The 13,317-nt window shown below is 44.6% G+C and overlaps 1 protein-coding gene across 7 annotated transcripts in view; it reads left to right on the top strand.

Annotated features, from left to right (window-relative positions):
• The window catches only part of LOC137355423 (prolyl 4-hydroxylase subunit alpha-1-like), a 74,985-nt gene that overhangs the window by 33,080 nt on the left and 28,588 nt on the right, over window positions 1-13,317 (top strand). For all 7 annotated transcript variants that reach the window (XM_068020464.1, XM_068020469.1, XM_068020465.1 and 4 more), the window contains 3 exons: window positions 5,040-5,177; window positions 9,008-9,247; window positions 11,607-11,812. In XM_068020464.1, coding sequence (XP_067876565.1) covers window positions 5,040-5,177; window positions 9,008-9,247; window positions 11,607-11,812 — 584 coding nt within the window. The remainder of the gene's footprint in view (window positions 1-5,039; window positions 5,178-9,007; window positions 9,248-11,606; window positions 11,813-13,317) is intronic.

The raw sequence follows: 13,317 nt of genomic DNA, 5'->3' as shown, positions 1-13,317 counted from the left end.
TGGCTGCTGAGCAAAGTTGAGAAGACATTCCAAACTTTCCTTATCAAAAGGTTAACTGGCGTCTGTGAATTCAGATGTGGTTGGCTTAGAATGAACATGTCTACTCCTGAAGCGCCTTCAACTCTGGTTTATATCTACGTTTCCCACATTCTGATGTGTGGGATATGACACTTGCTTCCTTAATGGGCTTAGATGACATTAGCTGAGAAGTGACCAAGATCACAAGCTATCCACCCACCCACAAGAGTTGGATGAAAGCCCCCTCACTACCAGAGAGTGCTTAATATATTTTAAATTAATGAAACTTCTAAGAAGCCAAAAAAATTCCTAATGTTGCTCAAAGGAAGTGGTGAAGGAACAGTAGATAGTAGAAGATGTGAACAATTAGTAATGCAACATGCTAATTCCAATGGAATAGTAAGGTGTAAGTTAATTCCAGTGGTTCCCCCCTCCTGCCACCTCCACCCTGTCCCACATTGACTTTCTGCATTCTGTGTCCCATTGAATGAGACAGCAAGTAGAATATAGAAAATGTGACTTTTCTAGGAATCCCCGATAAATATTGACACATAAGAACATAAGAAACAGGAACAGGAGTAGACCATGTGGCCTCTCGAGCCTGCTCTGCCATTCAGTATGATCATGGCTGATCTTCGGCTTCAACTCTGTTTTCCCGTCCATTCCCCATATCCTTTGATTCCCTGAGAGACCAAAAATCTGTCTATCTCAGCCTTAAATATTCAACAATGGAGCATCCACAATCCTCTGAGCTAGAGAATTCCAAAGATTCACAACCCTTTGAGTGAAGAAGTTTCTCCTCATCTTTGTCCTAAATGATCGACCTCTTATCCTGAGACTGTGCCCCGATGTTCTAGATTCCCCAGCCAGGGGAAACAGCCTCTCAGTGTCTACTCTTTCAAGCCCCTTCAGAATCTTGTATGTTTCAATGTTTCCACATCTCATTCTTCCATACTCCAGAGAGCATAGGCCCAATTTACTCAGTCTCTTATCATCGGTCAACCCTCTCATCCCAGAAACCAATCTAGTGAATCTTCGCTGTGCCATCTCCAATGCAAGTATATTCTTAAACTATAGAGAACAAAATTACACACACAACTCCAGGTGTGGTCTCACCAAAGCCCTGTACAATTGTAGCAAGACTTCCTTATTCTTTTACTCTAATCCCCTTGCAACAAAGGCCAACATGCCATTTGCCTTCCTAATTACTTGCTGTGCCTGCATGCTAATTTTGTGTTCCTTGTGTGACTACACCCAAGTGTCTCTGAGCATCAACATTTAGAAGAACACTTTTGCTCAGTCTGAAAACATGACCCCGAGCTTCCTGTCACTTATCATTTCAACACACCCCCCTGCTCTCATGCCCACATTTCTGTCCTGGCTTGCTGCAGTGTTCCAGTGAACATTAACGCAGGCTCGAGGAACAGCTTCTCATTTACTGATTAGGTACGCTACAGCCTATCGGACTGAACATTGAGTTCAGTAATTTCAGAGGATGACTGGCTCCCCTTTTTTATTTTTATTTTTTATTTTGGTTTGTTTCATCATTCATTTTTTAACCATGTTTGTCCTTTTGGCCACGGCTGTTCATTATTCCGTCATTTAACACCCTCTCCACTAACGCTTTGTCTTTCAGCACACCATTATCATACCCTTTGCCTTTGCTCCATGACCTTCTGGTCAGTTATTCTCTGTGACCCTCTGTCCTATCAACACCTTCCCTTTTGCTATCTTTTGCCCCACCCCTGCTTTATTTGCTTAAAACCTATTGCATTTCTAACCTTTGCTAGTTCTGATGAAAGGTCACTGACCTGAAACGTTAACTCTGCTTCTCTCTCCACAGATGCTGCCAAACCTGCTGAGTATTTCCAGCATTTTTTCTTTTTATTTTAGAAGTTTTTGCTTTTCTATTCTTACTACCAAAGTGAATAACCTCACACTTCCCCACGTTATACTCCATTTGCCACCTTGTTGCACATTCATTTAACCTGTTTATATCTCTTTGCATCCTGTTTGTGTCCTGCTCACAGCTTACATTCCCACCTAGCTTTGTATCATCAGCAAACTTAGATGCATTACTCTCAGTCTCTACGTCTGAATCATTAATATAGATTGTAAATAGCTGAGGCCCCAGCACTGATCCGTGCTGCACTCCACTAGTTACAGCCTACCAACTTGAAAATGCCCCCTTTGTCCCTTCTTTCTGCTTCCTGTCTGTTAACCAATGCTCTATCCATGCTAAAATAATACCCTGGGCACACTTCCATGCACTCCTCTGTCCAAACTTCCAAAGACAGCCATCCAAAAGAAATCCTGGTATCATTGCAGGAAATCTTTTTACTTAAATTTATTGGTGTACAGCAACAAACATGCTAGTGAGTAAATAACCGAAAGAGTATAAAATGTTGAATTCTTGAGCCAGAGTAGTCACTGTACATGATATGCTTGACCCCAAACAGACAGAAATCTGATCATAATAAAAACAAGAAATGCTGGAACCACTCTGCAGGTCTGGCAGCATCTGTGAAAAGAGAAGCAGAGTTAACGTTTCGGGTCAGTGACCCTTCTTCGGAACTGACAAATATTAGAAAAGTCACAGGTTATAAGCAAGTGAGGTGGGGGTGGGGCAAGAGATAACAAAGGAGAAGGTGTAGATTGGACAAGGCCATATAGCTGACCAAAAGGTCATGGAGCAAAGACAAACAATATGTTAATGGTGTGTTGAAAGACAAAGCATTAGTACAGATTAGGTGTTAACGGACTGAATATTGAACAGCAGCAAGTGCAAACCTGAAAAAAAAACAGTGGGTAAACAAACTGAACAAACTAAGATGAAATGAAATAAATGCAAAAAAAAAAATTGTAAAAAAGAAAAAATAACTGAAAATGAAAGTAAAATGGGGGGCTTTCATGCTCTGAAATTATTGAACTCCATGTTCAGTCCAGCAGGCTGTAGTGTGCCTAATCGGCAGATGAGATGCTGTTCCTTGAGCTTGCGTTGATGTTCACTGGAACACTGCTGCAATCCCAGGACAGAGATGTGAGCATGAGAGCAGGGAGGAGTGTTGAAATGGCAAGCAACCAGAAGCTCAGGGTCCTGCTTGCAGACTGAGCGGAGATGTTTCGCAAAGCAGTCACCCAGTCTGCGCTTGGTCTCCCCAATGTAGAGGAGACCACATTGTGAGCAGCGAATACAGTATCCCACATTGAAAGAAGTACAAGTAAATCGCTGCTTCACCTGAAAGGAGTGTTTGGGGCCTGGGATAGTGAGGAGAGAGGAGGTAAATGGGCAGGTATTACACCTCCTGCAATTGCAGGGGAAGGTGCCATGGGACGGGGACGAGCTGGTGGGGGTAATGGAGGAGTGGACCAGGGTGTCGCGGAGGGAACGATCCCTTCGGAATGCTGACAGGGGAAGGGAGAGGAAGATGCGACTGGTAGTGGTATCACGCTGGAGGTGGCGGAAATGGCGGAGGATGATCCTTTGGATATGGAGGCTGATGGGGTGGAAAGGAAGGGGTGAGGGTAGAGGTGCGGGAAATGGGCCGGATACGGTTGAGGGCCCTGTCAACCACAGTGGGGGGGAAATCCTCGGTTGAGGAAAAAGGTCATATCAGAAGCACCTTCATGGAAGGTAGCATCATCAGAGCAGATGCGTCGGAGATGGTGAAACTGGGAGAATGGAATGGAGTCCTTACAGGAGGTAGGGTGAAGAAGTGTAGTCGAGGTAGCTGTGGGAGTCGGTGGGCTTATAATGGATATTAGTAGACAACCTATCCCCAGAGATGGAGACAGAGAAGTCGGGGAAGGGAAGTGTCAGAGATGGACCATGTAAAGGTGAGAGAAGGGTGGAAATTGGAAGCAAAGTTGATAAAGGTTTCCAGTTCGGGGCGGGAGCAGGAAACGGCACCGATACAGTCATCAATGTACCGGAAGAAGAGTTGGGGGAGGGGGCCTGAGTAGGACTGGAACAAAGAATGCTCGACATATCCCATAAAAAGATAGGCATAACTAGGACCCATGCGGGTACCCATAGCGACACCTTTTACTCGAAGGAAGTGCGTGGAGTTGAAGGAGAAGTTGTTCAATGTGAGAACAAGTTCAGCCAGGCGGAGGAGGGTGGTTGTGGATGGGGACTGGTTGGGCCTCTGTTCCAGGAAGAAGCGGAGAGCCCTCAAACCATCCTGGTGGGGGATGGAGGTGTAGAGCGATTGGACGTCCATAATGAAGAGGCGGTTGGGACCAGGAAACTGGAAATTGTCAAAATGACATCGGGCGTCAGAAGAGTCACGGATGTAGGTGGGAAGAAATCTGATCATATCTGAGACCCTAGTTTGAAATCTATAGTTCAAGCATGTGGGGTTTAACCAGGCCCCCACTCTCATTCCTAGCAATTTGTTAAGACTTTTGTATTCCTCTGCTGACAGTATGACATCTGGTGTTGAGCCAAAAGTAGGGAGGGCAAGTCCATTTTTGGGGCAGTAGCACCTTTTATAGAAGTCTACCATGTAAGTTATTGATGATACTTGTGGAGGTTTGCTTGGCCTCCTCACCAGGAAGAATTGCTTAAGTATGGAAGGTACATTTGAGACTTGGAGGACAATGTATTATAAAGGCACTGTTGAACTAAACCACTGAGGGGATTTACTAATCTGACCTAGGTTATCTGAACAGTCAAGCAAAGGTGAAATCCTACCCTACAGGGGGAGAAAGGGAGCGAAAGTAAAACAGAGAATGAATGAATTTGCACTGCTCTTGCATATTGCCTCACAGTTAAATAAAGGCTTTAACAGAGGACTTCTGAAAGGAAAGTAGCCAGTACAAATTAGAATACAGGAGATAGGAATGTGAAAAACTAATTTGCCATTTCATCTCATTGCCTGCATATTTTGGACAGCAGGCCTGCTTCCCTTTACTGAACCAGAACAGAGTATTGTGTTGCAGGCTCTTGCCCTGGTGAAAGGTTTGGATGTGATCTTTATTTTTGAGTTTTGATGCATTGGTACCCTATGTCTCTGCAGGGTTCATTTCTAACCTCACCATTCAGAGACAGCACTTGCCTAACGACGAAGATCAGACTGGAGCTGCCAAGGCTCTGATACGCCTCCAGGATACGTACAAACTAGACGCAGAGACCATCTCTCAGGGTAACCTCCCAGGTATGCAGCGAAGGCGATCTTATGTTGTGGTAGTGCCACTGGCTCATGACACAACAGGTTTTGTGCAGATGGTAGCAAGATCCAACTAACTTTGCTGGATTTTCTAAAACTTGTGGCAGGGAGATCTGTGTTGTCTGTATATTTGTTGGTTGTGAGTTGACAGTAGTAGCATGCTAGTAAACCTAATAGAAAAGCAGTTTTACCTTCTGGTGGGAGAGGTGGAAAGTGGCTGAATTAGGTCAGACTAAAATGCTGCCAAATTAACTTTAGTACAGAACTAAACTTATATAATTAGGGTAAAAAAGTGTGACTTTAAGGTAAATATTTTGTGGCCACACACCTATTACTAAGCATATTAATCTGAATTGAACAAAAGACTTGCTGCTTTCTAATTCGTACCATATTAAGTCACATCAAGTTACACCTTTCACACCAAACCATCTCAAAGTACTTCACAGGATCACTATTTGAAATGCTGTAACTCCTGTTATATTGGCAAATACGGCAGCCATTTGCGAGCAATGTTCCACAGACATGACCAGTTGATCTGTTTTTAGGCGGCCTTGGTTGAGCCTGAACTGTTGACCAGGCTGTCTAAAATGTATTGATCACAAGTCACTGCCGATAATCTGCTGTGTAGTAGATGCTGTGGCAAGTGGCCACCCAACATAAACTAGGCATTTCCCACAGGAAAGGAGAATTTGGTGAAGGATAAGTCTATGACTGCTTAAACATTGTTTCCAAACCCTAACCTCCCTGTCTTATTACTATTAGTAGCACAGCCTGGTTTAAAGGACCATCTTCTAATGATCTCTTGGAATGTGAGAGACTTCACTTCTTCCACTTCTTCTTTGGCCTCCTTGTCTCGAGAGACAATGGGTAAGCGCCTGGAGGTGGCCAGTGGTTTGTGGAGCAGCGCCTGGAGTGGCTTTAAAGTCCAATTCTAGAGTGACAGACTCTTCCACAGGTGCTGCAGATAAAATTGGTTGTCAGGGCTGTTACGTAGTTGGCTCTCCCCTTGCGCTTCTGTCTTTTTTCCTGCCAACTGCTAAGTCTCTTCGACTCGACACACTTTATGGCTGCCCGCCAGCTCTGGCGATCACTGGCAACTGACTCCCACGACTTGTGATCAGTGTCACAGGACTTCATGTTGCGTTTGCAGACGTCTTTAAAGCGGAGACATGGACGGCCGGTGGGTCTGATACCGGTGGCGAGCTCGCTGTACAATGTGTCCTTGGGGATCCTGCTATCTTCCATGCGGCTCATATGGCCAAGCCAACTCAAGTGCCGCTGGCTCAGTAGGGTGTATAAGCTGGGGATGTTGGCCGCCTCGAGGACTTCTGTGTTGGAGATACGGACCTGCCACCTGATGCCAAGGATTCTCCAGAGGCAGCGAAGATGGAATGAATTGAGACGTCGCTCTTGGCTGACATACGTTGTCCAGGCCTCGCTGCCGTAGAGCAAGGTACTGAGGACACAGGCCTGATACACTCGGACTTTTGTGTTCCATGTCAGTGCGCCATTTTCCCACTCTCTCTTGGCCAGTTTGGACATAGCAGTGGAAGCCTTTCCCATGCACTTGTTGATTTCTGCATCAAGAGACAGGCTACTGGTGATAGTTGAGCCACTTCCAGAGTGTGGTCGCCGATATTGATGGATGGAGCACTTCTGACGTCCTGTCCCATGATGTTCGTTTTCTTGAGACTGATGGTTAGGCCAAATTCGTTGCAGGCAGCCGCAAACCTGTCGATGAGACTCTGCAGACACTCTTCAATGTGAGATGCTAATGCAGCATTGTCAGCAAAGAGGATTTCTTTGATGAGGACTTTCCGTACTTTGGTGATGATATTTAGTAGCTGTGGTGGACATCGATCTTTTCTAGTAGTCTGAAGAGACCACGTCTGCTGACGAGGTCAAAGGCTTTGGTGTGATCAATGAAAGCAATGTGGAGGGGCATCTGTTGTTCGCGGCATTTCTCCTGTAGCTGACGAAGGGAGAACAGCATGTCAATGGTCGATCTCTCTGCTCGAAAGCCACTGGCTTAGAGAATCAATGGCATCACTGAGTTCCGATTTTGTTGGCTTTACGTCCAGCTCATCCATGACTGGCAGAGACTGGGCTGCATTGAGGGCAGTCTCAGTGACAACATTTTCCCTGGAGTACAGTTTTCGGTAGCGCTCCACCCAGCGGTCCATTTGCTTGCGTTGGTCAGTGATCGTGTCCCCTGATTTAGATTTGAGGGGGGCGATCTTCTTGATGGTTGGCCCAAAAGCTCTCAATGCCATCATACATTCCTCTGATGTTTCCGGTGTCTGAGGCAAGCTGAATATGGCTGCATAGGTGTTGCCAGTAGTCATTTGCGCAGCGCCTGGCTGTTCTTTGTGCAGTACTTCTGGCTGCTTTAAGTGCTACGGATGTTAACTCACTGGGGGCTTTCTTGTAGTTCAACAGTGCAATGCGCTTAGCGGCTATGACAGGTTCCAGCTCTTCAAAATGAGATTGAAACCAGTCTGCATTCTGCTTCACACGTTTGCCATAGGTGGTCATAGCTGACTCATAGATGGAGTCTCTGATTTGGGCCCACTTGGTCTCTGCATCCCCTGTAGGTGTGTTTTGAAGGGCTTTTTCAAGTGAATTTAGAAATTTATGTAACAGCTGTGGATAAGAAATGCTGCTCGTGTTGATGCGCGGGTGGCCCTTCTGCTTCGGGTGATGCAGCTTCTTTGGTTTGAGTCTAATCTTGCTGCACACCAGGGAGTGGTCAGTGTCGCAGTCCGCACTGTGGAAGCTGCGTGTGATTTGAAAACTGAGAGAAACACTTGGAGAAAAAAAACTTTATTTTCACTTACTCTAAAACTGATGGACGTTGAGAATCTCTTTTGACTATTTAACACTGAGTCAGAAAGTTGTGATTTCAAGCCCCACAACAGGATTTGAGTGCATTATTTAGGCTGCCACTCATGTGCAGTACTGTAGGAATGCTGTGTTGTTAAAACTAAAATCCTGCCTGCCTTTTAGGTGGATGTTAAAGCTGTAATGGAAAAAAAAAGTAGGGTGGGTTTCATTGAAGGATGCGATCAAATGAATCAAAAGGGCTTCTTCGTTGGAACACTTCAATCTAATAAGAACATAACGTAAGAAATAGGAGCTGGAGTAGGCCATCCAGCCCCTCAATCCTGCTCTGCCATTCAATACAATAATGGCTGATCTTCTGCCTCAACTCCAATTTTCTGCCTGCCCCCCATATCCCTGATTCCCTGATATCAAAACTCTGTCTGTTTCAGCCTTAAGTATATTCACTGATGGAGCATCCACAGCCCTCTGTTGTAGACAATTCCAAAGGTTCCTAACACTCTGAGTTAGTGATGGAGAAGTGGAAGTAATCTCTCTAGTATTTCTGTATTATCACTCGCCAGCATTATTATTTCCAGTGATGATCAGCATGCTCTCAAAACATCAGTTTGCATTTACATTGCCATTTTACCATTGAAAAGCATCCTCGGGTGCTTCACAGCAGTATACAGAAATCAGGCAGCGAGCCAGTGAAGAAAAAGGTTAGAACGTATGACCAAAAGCTTGGTTTAAGAGTTGGGTTTTAAGGAGCAGTTGAGGGAGGTGGTGGAATTTAGGGAGAATTTCTAGAGTGCAGCCGATTCAGCTGAAGGCCTGGTTGCCTGTGGTGGAGTAAGGGGCGGGAACTGCACAAGAGCTGATGTCAGAGGAACAGAGGCTTTGCAGATATTTAAACACAGTGATAAGAATTTTTAATTTCAAGTTGGGGAACCAAATTGTAAATGCTGTTCGCTATCTGTCTGACCTCTTCCTCTCAGGTGTGAAGCATAAAACATCACTCACGGCAGAAGACTGCTATGAGCTGGGAAAGGTGGCCTACTCGGATACCGATTATTACCATACAGAACTGTGGATGGAGCAGGCACTGAAACAGCTGGAAGCTGGCGAGGTGTCCACCATTGACAAAATCACCATACTGGACTACCTGAGCTATGCAGTGTATCAGCAAGGCGATCTGGACAGGGCATTGGAGCTCACAAAGAGTCTGCTGAAACTGGGTAAGGCTACAACTACACATCCGATTTATTAAGAAATAAACTTAGCCAAACAAGAGTCAAACAGGAGCAGATACATAAATTATGACTTGCAGAATCTGTTACAAAACTGAAAATCCATATAATTCTCTGCAGTTCCTTAAGTAACTCGAATGCTTGATGGAGCTTTTTTATACGACAAATTCACGGAGTCCTCTGTTTGTGTCTGTCTGCACTACAGCTAAAAGGGAGCAGCTCTTTTTCAGGTGAACTGTGATGGTAGGGTTGTCAGACATTGTCTGAAATGCCTGCCAGAACAAATTCTCACACTTTGGTAGGTCTGTAATCCGAAACAGTTAACTGTGTCTGCTTTGCAGTTTAGGAGGTGTACTCGGCGTTAACTGTTTCTAACAGCATGTGAGTTTTGCATCTTGCCCTTGTTAAGTGGTCCATCTAGAACCGTAGAAAGGTTGCGGCACAAAAGGAGGCAATTCAGCCCATCGTGTCTGCGCCGCCCAATTTAATCCCACCTTCCAGCACCTGGTTCGTAGCATTGCAGGTTACAGCATTTCAGGTGCATGTCCAGGTACCTTTTAAATGAGTTGAGGGTTTCTGCCTCCACCACCAATCCAGGCAGTGAATTCCAGACACCCACCACCCTCTGGGTGAAAAAAGTTTTCCTCATGTCCCCTCTAATCCTTCTACCAATCACCTTAAATCTGTGCCCCCTGGTAATTGACCTCTCCACTAGGGGAAACAGGTTTTTCCTGTCTACTCTATCTAGACCCCTAATAATTTTGTATGCCTCAATTAAGTCACCCCTCAGCCTCCTCTGTTGTAAGAAAGACAACCCGAGCCTTTCCAATCTTTCCTCATAGCTGCAACTTCCAAGCCCCGGCAACATTCTTGTAAATTTCACCTCTACTCTCTCCAGACGCAATGTCCTTCCTGTAATGCGGTGACCAGGACTGTACGCAGTACTCCAGCTGTGGCCTAACCAGCGTTTTATACAGTTCCAGCATTACATCCCCACTTTTGTATTCTATAACCTCGGCCAATAAAGGAAAGCATTCCATATGCCTTTTTCACCACTCTATCCACCTGTCCTCTAGACACAGGTGACTTGCCTGCCTTTGAAGTGGTGTCGGCATGAGACAGGTAATGTGTGCTTTGTTTACACAGAGGTAGGCCTTGTCCAACAGCAGGTTTTAAATTTCAGCGTGATTACAAATAGGCCTGACACAAACACCAATAATAAAAAGTCATCTTTCGTTATTATAAACGAGGCGGATCTCTGATCTGTTATCGACTGCCATTCACGGCAAAACGCGAACAGAAGTCTGCAAAAAAAAAAAAAACTGCTGGATGCAAAGGCCCAAAAGAATTAAGGAACTAATTGCATCAATCAGTTGATTTTTGTTCAATTTAAGGGCTTTACAGTTTAAGGAAAGGTGGGAGAGTGTGTGGGGAAATAGTCCTGATTAATATCCCTGCAAGATGCACGTCTGAAAAGGCATTAGATAAGTACAAACTTGGGTTGTGACTGTATGTCCCCTCTCTACAGTCACGTAACCTCTGACACACTGCGTCAAAGTTGATACATTTAGAAGGGCTACATTGGCAAGGTCCTGGGTGGTGACCAACACAGTTAGAACCGTAGCTGGATTTAAATTATTTGACTGGGCGGGTTTGAAGCATTCACAAAACTGCCCACTCCTAAAGCTGTAATGTTTGAATCTTTGTCTTGAAGTTCTTCCTTAAATATTTCAAAAAACCGAAAGGTTAAATTGAGCATTGCCAGCAGGGAAGCCACATTCAGGGGGAACAAAGGTAGTGCAACAGCAACATGAGATTCTCCGACACATACTCAATTTGAGCATGACTCCCCTCAAGGATTATTGAATATTCCCATATTTCTGTATCTTAACAGTTCAGTTGCTCCCTTTTTCTGTATAAAGAGTTTAATTAGGAATACCAAGTAGCCACTCATACCTGTGTACGCAAGTATTACACGCGAGCATATATCTACCACTGATCCTGTGTTTTTTGCCCTGGTTCGCATATATCACAGAACCCAGAAGTCTAGAACAGAGGGTAGTAATATGGTATCACAAGATGCAGGTGTTTGAAATTGACCTCTACTTGTTGGTGTTTAATTGATGATGCAAGAACCAATGTAACTGTTTCAAGTGGCAAATATCTTTAATAAAGATTGTTTTTAAAAGCTTCGTGTATGGGATGGGGAGGGAGTGAAATTGCAGCAATCATTAGGAAATGGAGCTTAAAGAGGTTGCATCATTCATTCATCAAAGTTATGTTTAACTTGAAGTGAGGGTAGAAGATGAGATTTTTGTGAAAGATGTTACACTGACCTCTGTTATAGATCCTGAGCACCAGCGAGCAAATGGGAACCTGAGATATTTCGAGTATATGATGGCTGACCAGAAAAAGGAAATGTCAAACGTGGCCCAGAAAACAACAGGAAGCAAATCAGGGGATGTTTCACAGACCAAGAGAGAGCGCCAAAACGATTACCTACCAGAGAGACAGAAATATGAAAAGCTGTGCCGAGGAGAAGGTATCAAACTGGTAGGTAAATTATTTGAATGAAGAGGGTTCCTGGATGCTGAGGATTTGCTACTTGCAGGATATGTGTTCTTCTAAGTTTGTGTAGAATGTATTACGTGATGTGCACAAGCGAAATAAATGAGGAAGGTGGTAGATTCATCCTTTGATTTCCCTACGAGGGAATCAAATGAATGAAGGAGTTGAAAACCCATTTCAGCTGCGGCTCAGCCATAACTACCTCCCCTCTGAGTCAGAGTTCATGTGTTCAAGCCTCACTCCAGACCTGAGCACATGATCTAGGCTGGCAGTTCAGTGCAGTGCAGGAGTGCTATCTTTCAGATGAAACATTAAACTGAGGCCCCATCTGCACTCTCAGGCAAAAAATTAAAAGATCCCACAGCACTCCCCGATGTCCTGGCCAATATTTATCCCTCAACCAACACCAACAAGAACAGATTACCTGGTCATTCATCGCATTGCTGTGTGTGGGACTGTGCTAACTTGAAATTCGCTGCTGCATTTCCTGCGTTACAGCAGTAGATTAGATTCGAGATACAGCACTGAAACAGGCCCTTTGGCCCACCGAGTCTGTGCCGACCATCAACCACCCATTTATACTAATCCTACACTAATCCCATATTCCTACCAAACATCCCCACCTGTCCCTATATTTCCCTACCACCTACCTATACTAGTGACAATTTATAATGGCCAATTTACCTACCAACCTGCAAGTCTTTTGGCTTGTGGGAGGAAACCGGAGCACCCGGAGAAAACCCACGCAGACACAGGGAGAACTTGCAAACTCCACACAGGCAGTACCCAGAATCGATGACACTTCAAAAGTATATCCGTCATTGGCTATAAAGCGCTTGAGGTCGTGGGACATCCTGAAGTACTGAAAGATGCTATATAAATGCAAGTCATTCTTTCAGTTTTTTTTTTAATGCAAAGCACGTGTACTGCAGACCTTTCAGCAATTGTCACTGTTGCCAAGCTATAGAGGGGAAGAATTGGCCATGAATCTCATTGCCAATTGTTATCCAGTGACGTGTGGATGTTGATTGAGAACCAGATTGAGTTCAATTGTGTTACTGATCACCATTAAATAGGCTGTTGACTTGCTGACTAGACTCATATGAAGAATAAAAGCAAAATACTGCGGATGCTGGAAATCTGAAATAAAAGCAAAAAATGCTGGAACCACTCAGCAGATCTGGCAGCATCTGTGGAAAGAGAAGCAGAGTTAACGTTTCGGGTCAGTGACCCTTCTTCGGAACTGAAGAATGGTCACTCGGGTAAAGCATCTGTAGACTGCTGGGGCAAATGCCACCACCTTTACAAGGAGAAGGATAGAGTAGTAATTTAGGGAAACAAAATTGCTGTAAAATGTCCAGTTCAGGTCACTGTAGTGCCTGGGCTGAGCCAGTAGGCACCAAGCTTCCATTGGAGTAGTACTAGGTTCTGTTATATAACTGATTTTGCTATTTATTTATCTGTAGAGTTTGTGTAGGCAATGTGTATGG

Source organism: Heterodontus francisci, chromosome 42, assembly GCF_036365525.1.
Source record: "Heterodontus francisci isolate sHetFra1 chromosome 42, sHetFra1.hap1, whole genome shotgun sequence".
Lineage (NCBI taxonomy): Eukaryota > Metazoa > Chordata > Chondrichthyes > Heterodontiformes > Heterodontidae > Heterodontus > Heterodontus francisci.
The sequence above is the reverse complement of the archived record's forward strand: the minus strand, read 5'-3'. Positions and strand labels throughout refer to the sequence as shown.